Here is a 19,939-nt window from a genome sequence, read left to right on the forward strand (position 1 = left end):
GCAAAGAGCCTGAGGTGGGGAAGAGCCCTGCAGAGTTCCGCTCCATCCAGTTTGGCGCTAGAGCAAAGGGCAGAGTGCAGTAAGTGGTGAGAGACAAGGTTGAGTAACTTGACAGGAATCACATTGATGTGGGTGTTTTTATTTCATGGTGAAAAAGTTGGAACTTTTCCTGAGAACAGACATAAGCCAATGACACAGTAAATGACAGGAGATTTAAAATGTCACTTGTGAAGTGACTGCCTACGAAGGGTTATTGCTCAGCTAAGTATTTCTGAATGAATTTGACATCTGTTGGCCTTCAATCTCTACCAAAACCCTGAGAACTTGATGATGCCTTTGTTTTCTGAGAATCGTTTCAGGGTGCTGGCTGACAGTTCCATGAGGATGGAAAAACTTAACAAAGTGTAGAGCCAGTGAAAAAGAGATGCATAGACTTCTTGGGAATTTTTGAAGCTATGGGATGTGATGAATTTATGGTGCACAAGGACAGTCTTCTCTGTGGAAGTTTTTGTTTTCATATCTTTCATTAGATGTGCATAAGAGAAAAATACTTAAGATGGTATCTACTAACCCAACAATGAAAAGGAATGCCATTTGTTATTAAATTTTATTTCTAAAATAAACCTAAATTTAAGGAATAAATTTTGGTAACATACTTCTCTTTGTCTCTCTAATTATTTGTTCTACACAGTCCAGCTCCATCTAAAATAAGTGAAAATAATAATAATGTTTAAGTTAAACAAAAAACATTATCATGAAAATAATATATCACTTACAAATTGTGGTCTTTAGTATTTTTAGTGACTAGACATAACTTGAAGTTTGCTTCAAAAGAAAAATAATCACATACATAAAGTAAATTTTCTACTTATTTTAATTTAGATAACAGAGGATGTATCTGTGTAATGTTGCTTAGAGTAATTGGACAAAAACACAGTTAATATTGGTCTATTGCATATACATAATTTTAGAAAGGTGGTGTTTATTAGTACAAAGGTTAAACAATGGCCAGGTGTGGTGGCTCATGCCTGGAATCCCAGCACTTGGAGAGGCCAAGGCGGGAAGATCACGAGGTCAGGTGATCGAGACCATCCTGGCCAACATGAGGAAACCTGGTCTCTACTAAACATACAAAATTAGCTAGACGTGGTGGCCCACACCTGTAGTCCCAGCTACTTGGGAGGCTAAGGCAGGAAAATTACTTGAAGCCAGGGGTTGGAGGTTGCAGTGAGCCAATATTGCACCACTGCACTCCAGACTGGCAACAGAGTGAGACCTTTTCTCAAAAAAGAAAAAGAAAATTAAAGTCATCTTTTACAATGAATGCATTACTTTGAAATTCTTAGCAGAACTCTCCCCTTTATAAAAGTTTAATCTGTTTTTTTACTCCAATAAATTTTTATCTTAAAAAGAAATTTCTATTCTCTACTTATACTAAACTTTTTTATGGTAAATTTTTCTTTTATTAATTTTTTTTTCTAGTTTGTATTCTCAATTAAGGTGGTACCTGTGGAGGTTTTTTCCAAAGGTATATTGAGGCATGCCAAGATTTGGAGTACAATTGAACCCATCACACAAGTAGTGAGCATATGACCCAATAAGTAGTTTTTCAACCCTGGCCCACTCTGTCCCTCCCCGTTCTTATTTCTCAGTGTCTATTTTTCCCATGTTTATGATAATGTGCACCCAATATGTAGCTCTCACATGAGTGAAAGCAGGAGATATCTGGTTTCTGTTTCTGTGTTAGTTTGAGTAGGGTAGTAGATTCCAGCCGTATCCACGTTGCTGCAAAGGGCCTGATTTTGTTCTTTTCATGGCTGCAAAGTATTCCATTGTATATATGGAATTCTCCAATCTAGCTTGGATTTTCAATCTACCTTGGATGCACCTGGATTGACTCCATGTCTTTGCTGTTTTGAATAGTGCTGCAATGAACACACATGTTCATGCATCTTTATGTTACAATGATTTATTGTCCTTTAGGCATATCCCTAGTAGAGTAATGAGGTTGCTTCATCCAACGGTCATTCTTAGTACTTAATTTCCAAACTGCTCTCCATAGCAGCTGAACTAATTTATATTGCCACCAACAGTGTGTGTTTCCTTTCCTCCACAACCTCCCCAACATATATATATATGTTTATATATATATGTTTTTACTTTTTAACAAAAGTCATTCTGACTGGTGTGAAATGGTATCTCACTGATGTTTTATTTGGCATTTCTCTGATGATTATCAATGGTAAGCATTTGTTAATGTGTTTGTTGGCCACTTACATTATGTTATTTTGAGAAGTGTCTGTTCATGGCCTTTGCCCAGCTTTAACGGTGTTATTTATTTTTCGCTTGTTGATTTGTTTAGGTCTCTTATGGATTCTGGATAATAAGCATTTGCTGTATCCATGGTTTGTGAATATTTTCTTGTATTATTTAGGCTATCTGTTTAATCCAGTGATAGTTCCTCACGCTGTGCATAAGCCCTTTAGCTTAATTAGATCACACTTGTCAATTTTGTTATTCTTGCAGTTGCTTTTGAGGAGTTAGCCATAAATTAATTGACAAGCATGATATCCAGGAGAGCATTTCCTAGGATTTCTTCCAGGATTTTTATAGTCAGAGGACGTACTCTTATGTAAGAAAGGCACAAACCGATTTTTTTTTTTTTTTTTGAGATAGTCTCCATCACCCAGGCTATAGTGCGGTGGTATGATCTTGGCTTACTGCAACCTCTGTCTCCTGGGTTCAAGTGATTCTCCTCCCTCAGTCTCCTGAGTATCTGAGATTACACATGCCTGCCAACATGCCTTGCTAATTTTTGTATTTTTAGTAGAGACGGGTTTCATCATGTTGGCCAGGCTGGTCTCAATCACCTGACCTCAGGTGTTCCACCTGTCTCAGCGTCCCACCTGTCTCAGCGTCCCACCTGTCTCAGCGTCCCAAACTTCTAGGCCTTGGGACTACAGGTCTGAGCCACCGCACCTGGCCAAGCACAAAGCTTTTAACATAAAAAAGGAAATTAACATTTTAGGGTTTTGTTTAATTCATAAAATGCAATTAAATTGGATTCTACTAAATAATAAACATCCATATGTGGTAAAGTGTTTGGATGCCAATCATTCGGTTGTGATTATGGGTGGGAAGAGTTGAGATGGTGCAAATAAACTTTTTTAAAAGTTTTTATTTTCAAGATGGAGTCTTGCCCTGTCACCCAGGCTGGAGAACAGTGGTGTGATCTCGACTCACTGCAACCTCTGCCTCCCAGGTTTAAGCAAGTCTCTGCCTCAGACTCCCTAGTAGCTGGGAATACAGGTGCCCACTCCCCACCCGGCTAATATTTTTTTGTACTTTAATAGAGATGGGGTTTCACCATCTTGGCCAGGCTGGTCTTGAACTCCTGACCTTGTGACACACCTGCCTCAGCCTCCAAAAGTGCTGGGATTACAGGCATGAGTCACCGTGGTGTCTGCTGCAAACAAACTTTAAAAGTGACATGGGCTGGGCGCAGTAGCTCATGCCTGTAATCCCAGCATTTTGGGAGGCTGAGGCAGGTAGATGACAAGGTCAGGAGTTTGAGAACAGCCTGGCCAATAGGGTGAAACCCTTTCTCTACTAAAAATACAAACATTAGCTGAGTGTAATGGTGGGCGCCTGTAGTCTCAGCTACTTGGGAGGCTGAGGCAGGAAAATCGTTTGAACCTGGGAGGTGGAGGTTGCAGTGAGCCGAGATGGTGCCACGACCCTCCAGCCTGGACAACAGAATGAGACACTGTATTAAAAAAAAGAAAAGAAAAGAAAAAAAAAAAAAGGCGGTAGTATGCACTGCAACTAAACTAGAATTAGAGAGTAAGCCAAAGCATCTCAAGGTATATCGTCAGTTATTCGGCAATAACATGCAATTTCTAAAACCTAACTTAAATGCAGCTTTTAAAGACATTTTAAATGTGTCAGTTTAGTCACATGTATTGAATAAAGCTAGGAAATGGGTATCTCTTGAAAATGGGAGCTCCAGGGAATTAAAAAATGAAAAGTTCCCATTTCCTTTCTGTGTTAACATAGCTAATTATGATCTTTACTTAACATGCATAAGTCAACAGAACTCAGTATTTCACCAAATTACAAAGAGGAATTATATTAGAGAAATGAAAGCCAAAAGAGAAACGATCATATAACTAACCTCAGTGAAGTAGTTCTTGCAGTTATTTGAAGTCTGTGGGTTTGAAGTAGGAATTCTGATGGGCATTTGGGGAATATATTTTCTGTTGAGTCCTCTACTAGTAAGATTTCCAACACAAGGTGACTCTGGGTCTCGCCTTGTAGAAAGAGTGCTGAGAAAATGTTTCATCCGCTCTTTCTCCATAAGGAGCTTGGTGCTGATCATTGCTATTTTCTTATTCGATCTGTAAAGACAGCAAAGACAAATGCTTAGTATTTCATTTTTCCTTAAATGATTCTTAATGACTTGCAGTTTTTAAAACGTTGCCCTGAGAGTAAACCAAAGTACCCACTAAACGGTGTTTTCACACCGAAGATGTGTGACAGCATACCTGTTGTAAGCCTAAAGAAGCACCCGTGTTTCTAAGGTAATTTATACTGAACAAGCAGTTCAAACAAAGTAGACGGGGAGGGAAATGGCTGTCAGTGATGCACGGCTCACCAGGTGAAACTTGCTGCTTTCTAAAATGGCTCCACTTGTGAGATTCTAAAGATTCCATTAGAAATACTTGTATTTAAAGGGTAACTATGCGGGAAAATGAATATGTTGATTTGTTGGAGTATAAGAACCACTTCACTGGAAATCATTATATCAAAACATCATGTTGTAAAATGAACAAAAAAAAAATCTAGGAATAGTTCTGTTTAGTAAAGAAATTTTAGGTTTCACCCTTGTACATTTCACCCATTATCTGGGAACAATTAAGCATTTGGCACTGAGGAAGAACTCAGAGTAACAACTCCTGGGGAGAACTAGATGGTGTGGCTTGGAATAAAAAGAACTAAAGCAGCGCTGAAGGCAATTAGCCCCCAGCACTGTGACCAAGGCACTGGAGTGGGGGGCTTGTTCTTTCTCCCTTCCACACAAATCTTCAGGCTGAACAAGGTGTTACTTTTTAACGACTTTGTGAATTACACTTCTTTAAATTCCTTGATAATTATTCCCTATTTCACAAGGATGCCTTTCTGTAACATCTTGAAAATGTTACACAAATAGTCTTTCTTGAGACACCCTCTATTGATAATACTAAAAATCACAATTAAAAACGATTGTGCCCAGAGTAGCAGTACCACTCGACACTTTGGGTGTAGGTTGTGATCTACCGAAGAATAAATTAAACTCATTAATCTTTCTATTTAGGGAAACTCTGACAAGTAATTTTATAACAAGATCGCTTTATGAATTATAAATCTTCAAAAATACTTAGTGACAAAAACTAACAGATCAGATTAACTACATGAGAGTTTTCAGAGGAAAAAAGTCATACAAAAGCAAAAAAATAAAAATAAAAAATAGAAATGGGACAGACATTATCCTTGACTAATATTTTAAAGGTAAGATTATTTACTAACATTATTTTCCAAAATTACATTATCAAATTAGCATTCACTTCGTACTAATCTCCTGAAGCCATCTCACTAAAAATTATGTTTTCAAAACAAATTAGTGAGCTTAATTCATTTCCTACAATTGTATGTTTTGATTTACTTTGTTATTTTTTTTGACATGGAATTGTTAGCTTTCAATGCTGCTGCAAAGGCTTCCTTATATTCTTCCAATTCGGTTGTAACCTCTTCATAAGCAGTTTTCATTTCGGAGAATTTACATTCCACATCTTTAAGCATGAGTTCCTTCTTATTTAGTGAAGCCATGTTATCCTTGCTTAACTGCTCCAATTGTTTTTCATGTTGTGCTTGTGTCTAAAATGAATGAAAAGAATACATTTTTAAAACAATTATAACCTAATTACCATATGATTTTTGCCTTTCATTTTGAGTCAGTGATTCAAAGAGCAATTTTGAATATGTTAAAAAAAAAAAAAAAAAGAGAGGCTGGGCCGGGCGCGGTGGCTCAAGCCTGTAATCCCAGCACTTTGGGAGGCTGAGATGGGTGGATCATGAGGTCAGGAGATCGAGACCATCCTGGCTAACACGGTGAAACCCCATCTCTACTAAAAAAATACAAAAAACTAGCCGGGCGAGGTGGTGGGCGCCTGTAGTCCCAGCTACTCGGGAGGCTGAGGCAGGAGAATGGTGTAAACCCGGGAGGTGCAGGTTGCAGTGACCTGAGATCCGGCCACTGCACCCCAGCCTGGGTGACAGAGCAAGACTCTGTCTCAAAAAAAGAAAAAAAAAAAAAAAGGCTGGAGCTTAACATATTTATCAGCAATATCAAAAAAACTAATAACTGAATTCAGAATTAAGTCTGATTTATACAAATTTGAAATCATAATTATGTTACTGTTAATGTAATCTGGTCATACAAGAAGTAATAGAATGCATTCATAATTTTAAAAAGTGATCAAAGAACAATGTAGCTTAAGACCAATTTAAAAGTATCACATAATCTCTAAATCACAATTTTTTCTTATGCCAACTGGTCTTAATCATCAAATGACTCCATAGTGAGAATCATTACTCTGAAAGATTGATCTTGTTATAGTAATAATGGAAATTTAAATGTTTAAAAGAAAAAACAGATGCCATTTTTTTCTAGAACTCTACAAAGCAAATTGCTACAAGAGAGGCAGAAGAAACACAATATATACATATCCAAAATACAGTTTGCAGTGAAATAAATGAAAGCACATTACAAATAAACTTACCTGATTTAAAAAACTAACCTGTAAATGGATTTCTTCTAATTTTTCTATTGCCTGCATTGCCTTTTTATCTAGCTCTGATTTATATTCTTGTACTTTGCCAAGTTCTACCATATTGTTTTCCATATGTGTCTTAAGATTTAATATTTGTTCTTTCAACATCTTTTTATCCTCCTCAAGTTTTTCACATTCCTGTTGTACTTTTCTCATAGATAATAACTCCTGTTGAAGAACTTGATTGTCTTTCACCAAACTGACACATTTTGAAGATACAGCTTCCTTCTCTGCCATAAGATCATCAAACTGCATGAATAAAATAATATAGTTTGATATAGACTAAGAATAATCTAATACAAAACCAATAGCAAATTTTGAAAAGTATTTACTTGCAATAAAATGTTATCTGTAACACAGTACATTCTTCAAATGTAAAGCCTTAAATTACTCTGAATTTTAAGAGCAAAGTTAAAGCTACCATGAGTCACAAAAATATATGCTTTACTGTCATCATCTTTCCAGAGAACTTTTGCACTTCATCTGACTTTTATTTTCCTGATAATACATTTCTGTTCCTCCTTCAATGGCACTAAGTGATCTCTCAGTGAAAAGTGTCTAACCCCCTCCCTCATCCTCACTCCCCATAATATGTCAAAACGGTGTCAGACATATCATAGTGGGTGATTTAGGCCAAAGTCAATAAATGGCTCTGGGAATAAGACTTTGAAAATAATTTAATACTCTATACTAGGGATGGTGGCTCATGCCGGTAATTCCAGCACTTTAGGAGGCTGTGGCAGAAAGATCACTGGAGGCCAGGAATTTGAGATCAGCAAGAGCAAAATAGTGATACTCCCATGTCTATATATATGTGTGTATGTGTGTGTGTGTGTGTGTGTGTGTGTGTGTGTGTGTGTGTGTGTGTGTATACTTATTTTTAATTATCTGGGCATGGTGGCTTATGCATGTAGAGCCAGCTAGTTGGGAGACTGAGGCAAAAGGATGGCTTGTACCCAGAGTTCAGGGCTGCAGTGAATTATGACCACACCACTGCACTTCTGCCTGGATGACAGACAAAGACCGTATTTCAAAAAGACACAAAATAATGAATCCTGTAAATAAGGATTCAATGCCATAAGCCTTTCCTTAGACTGCAAATGTTTCAGGACAATATGAAATGCATTTTAAGAAGTCATGATTCTTGGGGTAAAGGCCATAGAATACAGCACCCAGAAATAAATCCACATATTTAAAGCCAACTGATTTTGGACTAAGGTGCCAAGAACATACATTGGGGAAAGGACAGTCTCTTCAAATGAATGGCACTGGGAAAACTAAATATCCATATGGGGAAGAATGATACTAGCTTCCTCTGTAACATCATATAAAAAAGAAACTCATAATCAATTGAAGACTGAAATGTAAGGCCCCAAATTATCAAACTACTGTAAGTAAATATAGGGAAAAGGCTTGAGGACATTAGTCTGCACAAAGATTTTTATGGGTAAGAAATCAGAAGCATAGGAAAAAACAAATGATGGACCAATGGTAGTACATTGAGCTAAAGAGCTTCTGGCCAGCAAACAACTGAGTGAAGAGAAAACCTGTAGAGTGGGAGAAAATATTGTCAACTATTCATCTGATAAGGGACTAATATGTAAAATGTACAAGAAACTCAAACAACTTGACTGTTAAAAAAAAAATCTGAGTTCAAAATCGAACAAAATATCTAACTATACTTGTTTTTAGAAAAAAGAAATACAAATAGCCAACAAATAAATTTTTAAATGTTCAGTATCACTAATCCTCAGGGAAATATAAATCAAATCTACAATGTGATATAATCTTGCTTCAATTTGAATACATTGCTATCATTGAAAAGATATAAAAATAACAAATGCTGGTGAGGCTCCAGAGAACAGGAAACTCTTACATGCTGTTGGTGGGAAGGTAAATTAGTGCAGCCACTACAGAAAACAACACGAGTTTTTCTCAAAAATCTAATAATGGGACTGCCCAGGGACCCAGCAACCCCACTACTGGGTATTCAGGCAACAGAAAAGAAAACAATAGATCACAAGGATACCTGTCCTCACATGTTTATTGTAGCACTATTCACAACAGCTAATGTATCAAATCAACCTATATGTCCACCACCAAATGAATGGACAAAATACTGTGGTACACATACACAATGGAATACTATTCACCATATAAAGGAATTAAACCCTGTTATTTGTGGCCACGTGGATCAGTCTGAGGGATGTTATGTTAAGTGCAGATAAATACTGCACATTGTCACTCATGTGTGGGAGCTGAAGAAAAACTGAGGGCTGGGTAACATGGCTGATGCCTGTTATTTCTTAGCACTTTAAAAGACCAAGGCAGGAAAATCACTTGAGGCCAAAAGTTCCAGTGCACCCTGGACAACATAGGGAGACATCTCTACAAAGTCAAAAATCAGACAGGTGCAGTGCTGCATGCCCATAATCCCAGCTGCTCAGGAGGCTGAGGTGTGAGGATCATGTGAGCCCAAGAGTTTGAGGCTACAGTGAACTATGATCAAACCACTGTCTCCAATCTGGATGACTACAGTTGCCCAGAGCCCAGACTACACTAGAAAAGTCCTGTCTCTTAACAACAACAAAAAAGCTCACAGAAGTAGGAGAGGGGAGGCTGGTTAATGGATAGAGAATTACAGTTAGATAAGAGGAATGAGTTCCGGTGTTCTGTGGTATTGTGGGGTGAATATGGCTATGATTTATAGTATGTTTTTTAAAAGCCAGAAGATTTTGAATGTTCATAATTCAAAGAAATGAAAAATGACTGAAGTAGTAAATGTGCTAGTTAGCTTGATCATTACACACTATGTACATGTATCAAAATGTCACTCTATGGCCATAATTATGTGTGTGTGTGTGTGTGTGTGTGTGTGTGTATATATATATATATATATATATATATATATATATATATATATGTCAATTAGAACAGAAGCGAGGCTATATTCATCCCATTTAAAAACAGAATATGGGCCAACCTTATTGACTTCCTTCTAATGAATAGAATGCAGTAAAAGGGATGCCATGTGGCTTCCCTATCTCAGACTGCTTTCCCTTCGAACTCAGCCCCCAGAGATTGTGAGAGAGATCAGGCCACAAAGACAGCCTGGCAGTGCCAGGGTCAGTGTTCATGCTGCCTGCCCCAACCAAGGTTCCAGCCAATGGCCAGTATCAGCCATCAAACACGTGGGTGAGCAAAGCTTCAGATGATTCCATTTCCCCAAATGATCAGCTGTTCCTAGAGAAGCTGAGGGGAGCAGAGACAAGCTCTCCTGGCCAAGCTTTTTCCAAACCACAGGTTCATGAACAAACGAAATGTTTTTCTTGTAAGTCACAAAACTCTGGGTAATTGTTAGAAAAATAAAGGACAGGAAACATAACTTGTGTAGCAGAAAAGAGTCTCCTTTAAAGTAGGATCTAATAAATGTTGAGATTTATTCACTGATGGCAAACATTACTGAGAAGCAGCAGATAACCAGGAGAGAGACATAAGCTGCTGAGGAGGAACTTTTCCTAAAACCCCCTTCAATTATGAGCTCTGATAACAAGGCCAGGGTGTCTCCTTACAATTTCCCCTCAAGTTAGGAGACCAGACTGGGAAGCAAGAAGACATATGATTTGAGAAACAACTAGAAATACTTGGTTACATAACCAAAATCAGACATTTACCTGATTTCAATGAACTAAAATCCTAAAAGAAGAAGCTTTGAGTATTTATTAATCGATCTAGTGTTCAATTTTCATTTTCCTTTTCTCAGTGAGGAAATAAGGAGAACATTATGGAATGATTTTTAGTCTTCAAAGAAGCAAAATAAACAGCACGCTTTGAGTGCTAAGACATCAAATGCAATTTCTCCTTCACCTTACTTCAAGCTTGTTTGTATGGAGGAGTTAAGACCATCCCATCTCTATGTTATGCCACAATGCGTCTCTATAGCACACTCTGAAATTTCAAAAGTCAAAATACTAATCTACTACGTGTCTCTGATAAACTGCCTGAACGTTACCTGATTTTGAAGTGCTGCACTCCTAAGACTTTTTCTTGGAATGAATTAAACTTTATATTCCAAGAATCATCTACTGAGCTAGAAAGCAGAGCTGTGCATCTCTGTTTCAGCAAAAGGAGGTCAATACAGGGAACTGTGGTTTCTGAGAATGCAAGATTGGCACCAAGAAAAGTATTAGCCACAATGCTACCCGAGAGAACCAGCTACCAGGTGGAAAGAGGATCTGCGAACTGAAAGATGATGACTTCACTTGATTTCCACTGAGGAAAGCTGGCAGCTCAGACTTAAACTTCTCCTTCCTGGATGGTAGACAGCTATGGAAGATTCTATGAAGTACAATGAATTAGCAAAACATAATGCACTAAATATTAGACTACGTCAGCATATCCTGTGATCAAAACTTTCCGCAAATATAACTATAGAGTGGGGCAATGGAAAAGAGACTAAAGGTTGGAACGGAGAAAAAAAGAAATCAAGTGTGTCTTGTAAGCCTGACTTCCCATCATGTCTTAGACTAAGTAAGGTATAAGCTGGCCAGAGACATCTTCGAGACACAAAAAGTGAAGTTAAAGATATTCCACTACATTTAATTTTTATTATGACATAAGACATCTGGTAATATGCAATATGATGGAAAAAAACTCCTCATTAAATTCGATTTGGCCTTGGCATAAGAATAGACATAAACAAGCTAAGAGTTGATAATCTAAAAATAAACTTGCACATTTACAGTCAATTGATTTTATACAAGGTTAACAAAAGAACAGAATGGGAAAAGAATAGTCTTTTCAACAAATGGTGCTGGGAAAACTGGGTATCCATATGCAAAAAATAAATAAAGCTGGACCAGATATCTTATTTAAAAATTAACTCAAAACAGTTAACTGTAACAGCTAAAACTATAAAACCCTCAGAAGAAAACCCTGGCATAAATCTTTGTGACTGCATTTCGCAGTGTTTTCTTAGCTATGACTCCAAAGGAAAAATGGATTCAATGGACTTCAAAATTGAAAACTGCTGTGCCTGAGAAGACAGTATCAAGAAGTGAAAAGGTAAGACACTGAGTAGAAGAAAGTATTTGAGAAGCATATATCTGATAAGGGACTTACATATATAGGACATATAAAGAATGTCTGCAATTCATAAACAACAAGATAACCCAATTTAAAAAATGGGCAAAGATTTTGAATAGATATTTCTGCAATGTTATGTGCAGATAAGGGAACCTGGACTTGTCTTGCCTGGACATGCCGGCAGAGGACTGGAGGCCTACAAGCACTGGCGGGATGGGGAGGAGTCACCAGGAATTCCCGCCTTATGCAGGGGAGGAGCCTGACCACTTCAGCTCATGTGCTCCTGGTATTCAATTGTGAGGTGGAAACCTGTTTGCAGGACCCCTCTCTTTGCTGAGCACTTTCCTTTCACTTAATAAATTCTGTCCTCCTCACCCTTCAATGTGTCTTCGTGCTTAATTTTTCCTGGTCATGACAGAAGAACCCAGATTTAGCTGAACTAAGGAGCAAAAACTCTGCATCAATACCTGCTACAGCACAGATGCAGCATGAAAAATTATGCTAAGTGAAATAAGCCAGTCACTGTAGACCGCTTGCTTTTTATTTCAGAGGCTTATAGGCAAATCTATACAAAGAAGGTGAGTGGTTCCCTAGGGCTGAGGGAGGAAGGGGAAACTAGTGAAGATGGCTAAATAATGTGGGGTTTGTTTTTAGGGTGATGAAAATGTTCTAAAATTGATTGTAACGAGGACTGCAGAACTCTCTCAAAATATGAAAGTGAATGAATTGTATATTATAATTAGTGAATTGCATGGTGTGCTCATTATTTCTCAATAAACCTGTTATCCTCCACCCCTAATTAATTTGGTACTAGTGATTTTGGTACTAGTGATCTGGAGACAGATGTTGCTTGGTTTCAGATCACTGGCCAGAGGTCAAGGCCTAAGAGAATCAACAGCATGTCCTTTTTATAGAAAAAAGGATTCATGTTTTGAAAACTATTCTTTTCATTAGTATCAACTCAGTAAAATTAAATGAAAAATCTTTCTTTCACTGCTTAAAGCACTGAGAGATTTATATTGAGGAATAAGACCTTGTTTTCTTTGGCTCCAATTTCTATCCACAGGGTCTGGGAATCACACACTTCAAACTATAAAATCTCATCAGATGGGTTTTATTAACTTTATAATGTGGCTCACTTTCTAACCCGATTCCGGTCCAGCATCACAGAGAGAAGAAGCTGAAGGAAATAAAAATATTTAACCCCTAAATATATTTTTGACATATTTTGAAATGGCCGCTGCAGGGCCAAGAGATTGAAATGGATCTCATTAATGTAGCCCAATCTCTCCCCTTCTAGGTCTTCCCAGTTCTGGGGAAGATTAACTAAGAGCCTGATGCATTTAAAATCTGAAAAGATATATTTATCCTCTATTTTCTCAACATATTTTGGCAGAATTTGGGTTTTTTCATTATTAATATTTTCCCAAATTATGTGATTTTTGATCCCAAAACTGATTTAAAATTACCGTATGTTGGAATGTAAATTACTCTATTATAAAGATACATACATTTGTATGTTCACTGCAGCACCGTTCACAACAGTAAAGACATGGAATCAACCCAGATGTCCATCAGCGATAGACGGGATGAAGAAAATGTGGTATATATACACCATGGAATACTATGGAGCCATACAAACGAATGAGGTCATGCTCTTTGCAGGGACATGGATGAACTTGAAGCTGTTATCCTCTGCAAACTAATGCAGGAACAAAAAACCAAACACTGCATCTTCTCACTTTTAAGTGGGAACTGAACAATGAGAACACACGGACTTGGGGAGGGAAACAACAAACACTGGGGCCTGTTGGGGTCAGGAGGGAGAGCATCAAGATCAATAGCTAATGCCTGTGGGGCTTAATATCTAGGTGATGGATTGATCGGTGCAGCAAACCACCATGGCATGGCACACGTTTACCTATGTAACACACCTGCATGCCTTGCTCAGGTAATCTAGACCTTAAGATAAAATAATTTTTTTAAAAGAAATTACCTTATGGTTTAGCTTCTTAATCAGAATATCCATTTTCAGTTTATCTGTTTTTAAGTCTCCATGGAAACCAAAGTCTTCATTTCCAAATACATATAACATATTTATTGTCCTTTCCAGGAGTTTCTTATATCTGCAAAAATGTACATAGTAAGTCAAGTATTTTTAAGAGTAACTATTTAATAATTGTTTAAAAAGATGTTATGTTATGGCATATCAAAGAAACAAATCTATAAGCTATGATCCTTTCAGTTTCAACTGAACATAGTTTGAAAGCATTCTATATGAAATTACAATCTTAGATAAATAATATGAAGAATAATTTATGGCATATATAGCAGGTAAAGTGATATTATAACCATACATTTTGTTTTGTTTTGTTTTGAGATGGAATTTCACTCTTGTTGCCCAGGGCGACGTGCAATGGTGTGATCTCGGCTCACTGCAACCTCTGCCTCCTGGATTCAAGTGATTCACCTGTCTCAGCCTCCCAAGTAACTGGGATCACAGCCGTGTACTACCATGCCTGGTTCATTTTGTATTTTTAGTAGAGATGGGGTTTCACTGGTCAGACTGGTCTTGAACTCCTGACCTCTAATGATCTACCCACCTTGGCCTCCCAAAGTGCTGGGATTACAAGTGTGAGCCACCACACCTGGCCTAACTACACTTCTTGTAAATAAACTATTCATATCCATGTTGGTATGCTAAGTAAAATAACCTATTACTAAATATAAGCCATAACCCAGAGATGAGTAACCAAGATAAAAAAGTAAAACACATATGTTTGAAAAAGACACAAAAATACATTTTGACACCCATTGACCGCAGTCTATAAGAAGAGAAAAAAGTACACACAAAAAGCATCAAGGAGATCATTCAATGTAGAAAAAGAGAAGAAAACATCTTTAGTATCTGAGTTGAGGAGAAAAAGGAAACAGGCCGTTTTAGAAAAAGGGAAAGGGGCAGAGAGATGTGTGATGATTTACAGACTTTGAAGAAGAGATCTAGAGATCTTTGCTGACATGATGTCAACAAAATGAAAGAGATACAAAACCATGTAGAGAAAGGCAATGTCAGAAAAATGTCGATTAGATTCAAAAACAAACTTAAGTGCTCAGTAAATAAATAGAGAAGTAGCTGTGTTCAGGGCTTCAAAGACACATTCCATTAAAAAAAAAAGTGATCAAAACGTGAATGCTCATTTTACTTTTTCTTTAGGTTTTACATATATTTATATATATATGAAATTTATTTATGTAAAACAGAAGTTTTATAACATGTATACTTCATGTATACAACGGAGGTACTGTGTAAAATGAGTAAACTTCCAATATGTTTTATATCTAAAAGAAAAAGAAAGAAGCAGAAACAAAATATAAGCTACATATCAAGGTAAATTTTGATGTTAAAGAATGACACAAATAGGTCTTTAAAGAATTTGAATGCAGCAGAGGTTACTACAAAGGGAAGAAAAAATGACCACAGACAGCAAAAATATCTTCAGAAATCAAAATTCAAGCTAGATAATGAAGAGTGTACTTGACATTACTTGTCCAAGGCTTTGTCATTGTTTTCAAAACCATTAAAGAGTAAGTGGCCAGGCGCGGTGGCTCACATCACTTTGGGAGGCTGCAGCGGGCAGATCACGAGGTCAGGAGTTCGAGACCAGCCTGACCAACTTGGAAAAACCCTGTCTCTACTAAAAATACAAAAATTAGCCAGGCATGGTGACACACACCTGTAATCCCAGCAACTCAGGAGACTGAGGCAGGAGAATTGCTTGGAGGCATAGGTTACAGTGAGCCGAGATCGGGCCATTGCACTCCAGCCTGGGAGACAGAACCAGACTCTGTCCCCCAGCAAAATAATAATAATAATAATAAAATAAAATAAGTATAATATTTTGGCATTCAAAAAACTTTCACCTTGCCCCAGCAGCTCAGCTGACTCCTGCCCCCACGACGCAGATGCCTATAAAGTTGTGTTGTGAGCTTGTAAAATACATTTCAAAATAGAATTCGTTTAATTATGAAAATACAGACATAACATGAATTTGTATCTAGGTTTTAGTCAAGTAAAATTAGAGTTAAATCAATTAATAAATGGTTAACATGTTCTACAATAGGAAAACCTTACCCAGTTGCCTTTTGTTCTAGTTAATGATTTTTCTTTCTTATTCGATTCACATTATATTCCAGTGATGATATTCACTCAAAAAGTTTTCTTAATTCTTCATTTTTTTCTTCAGTCTTAAAAAAAGTGTTTAAAATTATTTTGTAAAATCTAGAGACCCTTCTTTTATCTCAAACGTATTTTTCATAAATGGATGAGTAATACTTATTTAGGCAGGTGTATAAAGTGCATTTTATAAACCTGATGCCAGTGAGGGCAGATTTCAAAAATAGTAATTTTTCTTAATACTGCTAAAAATGATTCATACTTTCATCATTATCTTTTCTGAAATTTAAACTGCCAACAATCTTTGTTACAAATGAGGGTTTTTACACATAAAATACTAAGGGTTAGTAAAAAAAAGAAAAAAATAGTAGTTATATTTATATTTAGTTTTTAAAGATACTCTAGAAATGTCATTAATATTTAAGATATACCAAGTTTTCTTAAATTACATCTTACTAACATGATTTTTAGAAAACTCTTATCTAGTTCATTACATTTTTGATCCTCATCTGTCTTCAGGCTGAGTTAAATAATGTCATTCTAAGTATTCACCCATAGGTTTCAGTTTTTCCCTTTCTCTTAATCACTTCTCTTTAAATAAAGTTTATTTTTTCTATAATAAACAAAAACACAACCTTTGTCTACTTTTTGTGGCTTTTCTATTACCCTGTTTCTCCCCTTCCATTGGACTCTATGACACATGGTCTCATCTAGAAATCTATTTTTCATCACTTACTTTGTTTTTTATACTGAAATCTGATTTTTAATAATTCCAATAAAAAACTCCAAGGGTCGTCAAGGACTTTACTCCGCTTTACTCAGCAGCAACTGCGAGCGGTGACCAAATGCTCCCTCTGCTCCTCTGACCCCACTTCATTTCTAAATGCAGCAACCTGTGTTGTTCAGCTCTACTCCTTTCTGGTTTTTGTTTTGTTTAGTTTTTGTTTTTTGTTTTGAGATGGACTCTCCCACTGTCACCCAGGCTGGAGTGCAGTGGCATGATCTCGGCTCACTGCAACCTCCACTTCCTGGGTTCAAGTGATTCTCCTGCCTCAGCCTCCCAAGCAGCTAGGATTACAGGCATGTGCTACCATAACCTGGCTAATTTTTTGTATTTTTAGTAGAGACGGGATTTCACTATGTTGGCTAGACTGATCTTGAACTCCTGACCTCATGATCTGCCTGCCTTGGCCTCCCGAAGTGCTGCGATTAAAGGCATGAGACACCACACCCAGCTATTTCACCTTTTAAATTCTCTCAGGACTCTGAAAATCTCAAAACTTTGACCTAGATTCCCTAATCTACATTTCCAGCTCTGACCTTTCTCTTGAGGCCTCTTCCTTCTAGGACACATATTTTGACCATATTCTCAACCACACACTCATACGTTGCTACTTGGTGCAGATGACTTTTGTAGATAGTGAATCTTGTCTATTTTACATTGGTTCTTATTGATGCTACTCTGAGTATACTGTTATTTTCTAATCTCAAAGAGGGACTATCTCACTGTTACAATACTGACCAGTATACTTTGTCCTTTTTTTCTTTCTTTCGTCCTTTTTTGACCATTATACATTGTTTTTATTTGTTTTTCATTTTTTGTTGATATGAAGTCACACTGTGTCATCCAGGCTGGAGTGCAGTGGTGCTATCTTGGCTTTCTGCAGCTTCTACCTCCTGAATCCAAGTGATTCTCCTGCCTCAGCCTCCCAAGTAGCTGGGACTACAGGTGCACACCACCACACCTGGCCGATTTTTGTATTTTCAGTAGAGACAGGGTTTCACCATGTTGGCCAGGCTGTTTTTGAACTCTTGACCTCAGGTTCCCCACCCACCTCACCCTCCCGAAGTATTGGGATTACAGACATGAACCATGGCACCCAGCCCTTGTTTTCTTTTATAATGAAAACTTTCCCATGAGAATCAGATTATCAATTGTTTGCCTTTGTTTTCTTTTAAAGAATTTCCTTTTCCATAGAGATGCGGCATGATGAAAGTCTTGTTCTAAAGTTTCTTTCAGGGGGACACTCAACTATATCATTGGCAGCTCCAGTAAAGCAGAGGTCTCCCTGCTTCCCAACTGAGATTCCTCATCTCAAAATGGTATCCACCAAATGTCTTCATCCAGGTAGTCTCTCGCTTAGAAATTCATGAAATAAGAACCTTCTTGAGAAGTTAGAGGCTATTGATTGAGATGGTTTAAAGCTGCCCCCTATTACGTGTTTTACACTCAAGCCAGACATCAAGTGGCTAATAATTCTATGCCTGATGTCTAACTCAATTCTATGGGAATCTATACAAAACGTTTTACTTATGAGACAGAGTCTCGCTCTGTTACCCAGGCTGGAGTGCAGAGGCTTGATCACCGCTCACTGCAGTCCCAATATTCCAAGTTCAAGTGACCCTCCTACCACAGCCTCCCATTGTAGCTGGGACTACAGGCATGCACCACCATGCCTCAGTAAGTATTTAAATTTTTTTTTTTTTTTTTTTAAGACAGGGTCTCACTATATCGCTCTAGCTAGTCTCAAACTCCTGGGCTCAAGCGATCCTCCTGCCTCAACCTTCTAAAATGCTAGGATTACTGGCATGAGTCACCTCCCCCAACCAGGTGTATAACTGGGGATTAACATGAAGCCCTTAGAAGAGTACGTGGAACATAGTGAGCTACATAAAATATTTGCTATTAGCATAATAATTCTATCTGTATATCTTAACAAAATTGTGTATGTTAGGCAGGCGGCATGCCAATGGAAGTAGTCTCCTATAGCTACACTCAATCATTCTTCTCACCACTGACAGCTGCAGCAAACGGGGGGCATAAAATTTATAACTGGCTTTTCTATCTATATGACTCAGTAGGCAATGACTATGTATGTACTACAATGTAAATAGCACCTTCTGGATTGAATAGTACGTAACTGACATGACCAGCAGAGACAGGCTCAAGACACTGAGCTGGAAAACCCTAGGCTCTATTGCTAAATCGAGGTTCCTGAATCAGTTCCCTCTGAGCAACTGTTGCTGTGGTGCTGCCTTCACAAGCCGTCTGCTGAGGACTCAGAATATGTTAAATCTCTATCAACTATTTTGAGGAACAGCTAAAATATTTTCTTAAAGCAAGATGCAAAGTAATGTGCATAAAATAATTTCATTTTAAAATACAACCACAACCATCCTGCATGTGTGTATTTTGCATTTGAATGTATGGGTAAGTAGATGTGAGTGGAAGGATACACATCAGCCAATACTACTAATAAGCTCAGTGGGAATGTGAGTAGAAAAGGGTAAGAATACTACTTTATTATTTCATTTTTTGTTTTTTAAGATGGAGTCTCGCTCTGTTGTCCAGTCTAGAGTGCAGTGGCATGATCTCAGCTCACTGCAACCTCCACCTCCTAGGTTCAAGCAATTCTCCCTGCCTCAGCCTCCTGAGTAGCTGGGATCACAGGTGCCTGCCACCACATCTAGCTAGTTTTTTTTTTTTTTTTTTTTTTTGGTAATACATTTTTTAAAACATATTTTTTAGCCAGGCATGGTGGCTCACACTTGTAATCCTAGCACTTTGGGAGGCCAAGGCAGGCGGATCACCTGAGGGTGGGAGTTCAAGACCAGCCTGACCAACATGGAGAAACCCCATCTCTACTATAAATACAAAATTAGCCAGGCACGGTGGCACATGCCAGCAATCCCAGCTATTCGGGATTACATGCAGGTCCACTGCAGCGCCAGGGTTCACACAAGGGCCAGAGCAGGGCTGGGGCAGGGCCAGGGCCAGGACCAGGAAAGGGCAATGTCAAGACAAGGGCCA

General features: G+C 37.8%; 1 protein-coding gene across 1 annotated transcript in view; it reads right to left on the reverse strand.

Moving 5' to 3' along the window:
• Nucleotides 1–14,071, reverse strand: part of LOC135965267 (ankyrin repeat domain-containing protein 18B-like) — a 45,965-nt gene extending 31,894 nt beyond the window's left edge. Inside the window, exons 1-5 of the mRNA XM_065521791.1 lie at nt 13,951–14,071; nt 6,837–7,118; nt 5,702–5,913; nt 4,175–4,397; nt 657–702 (exon numbers count right to left, since the gene is read on the reverse strand). Coding sequence (XP_065377863.1) covers nt 657–702; nt 4,175–4,397; nt 5,702–5,913; nt 6,837–7,118; nt 13,951–14,049 — 862 coding nt within the window. The 5' untranslated portion in view covers nt 14,050–14,071. The remainder of the gene's footprint in view (nt 1–656; nt 703–4,174; nt 4,398–5,701; nt 5,914–6,836; nt 7,119–13,950) is intronic.
• Nucleotides 14,072–19,939: the final 5,868 nt, after the last annotated feature.

The sequence above is a fragment of the Macaca fascicularis genome, chromosome 10, assembly GCF_037993035.2.
Source record: "Macaca fascicularis isolate 582-1 chromosome 10, T2T-MFA8v1.1".
In the NCBI taxonomy this organism is placed as follows: domain Eukaryota; kingdom Metazoa; phylum Chordata; class Mammalia; order Primates; family Cercopithecidae; genus Macaca; species Macaca fascicularis.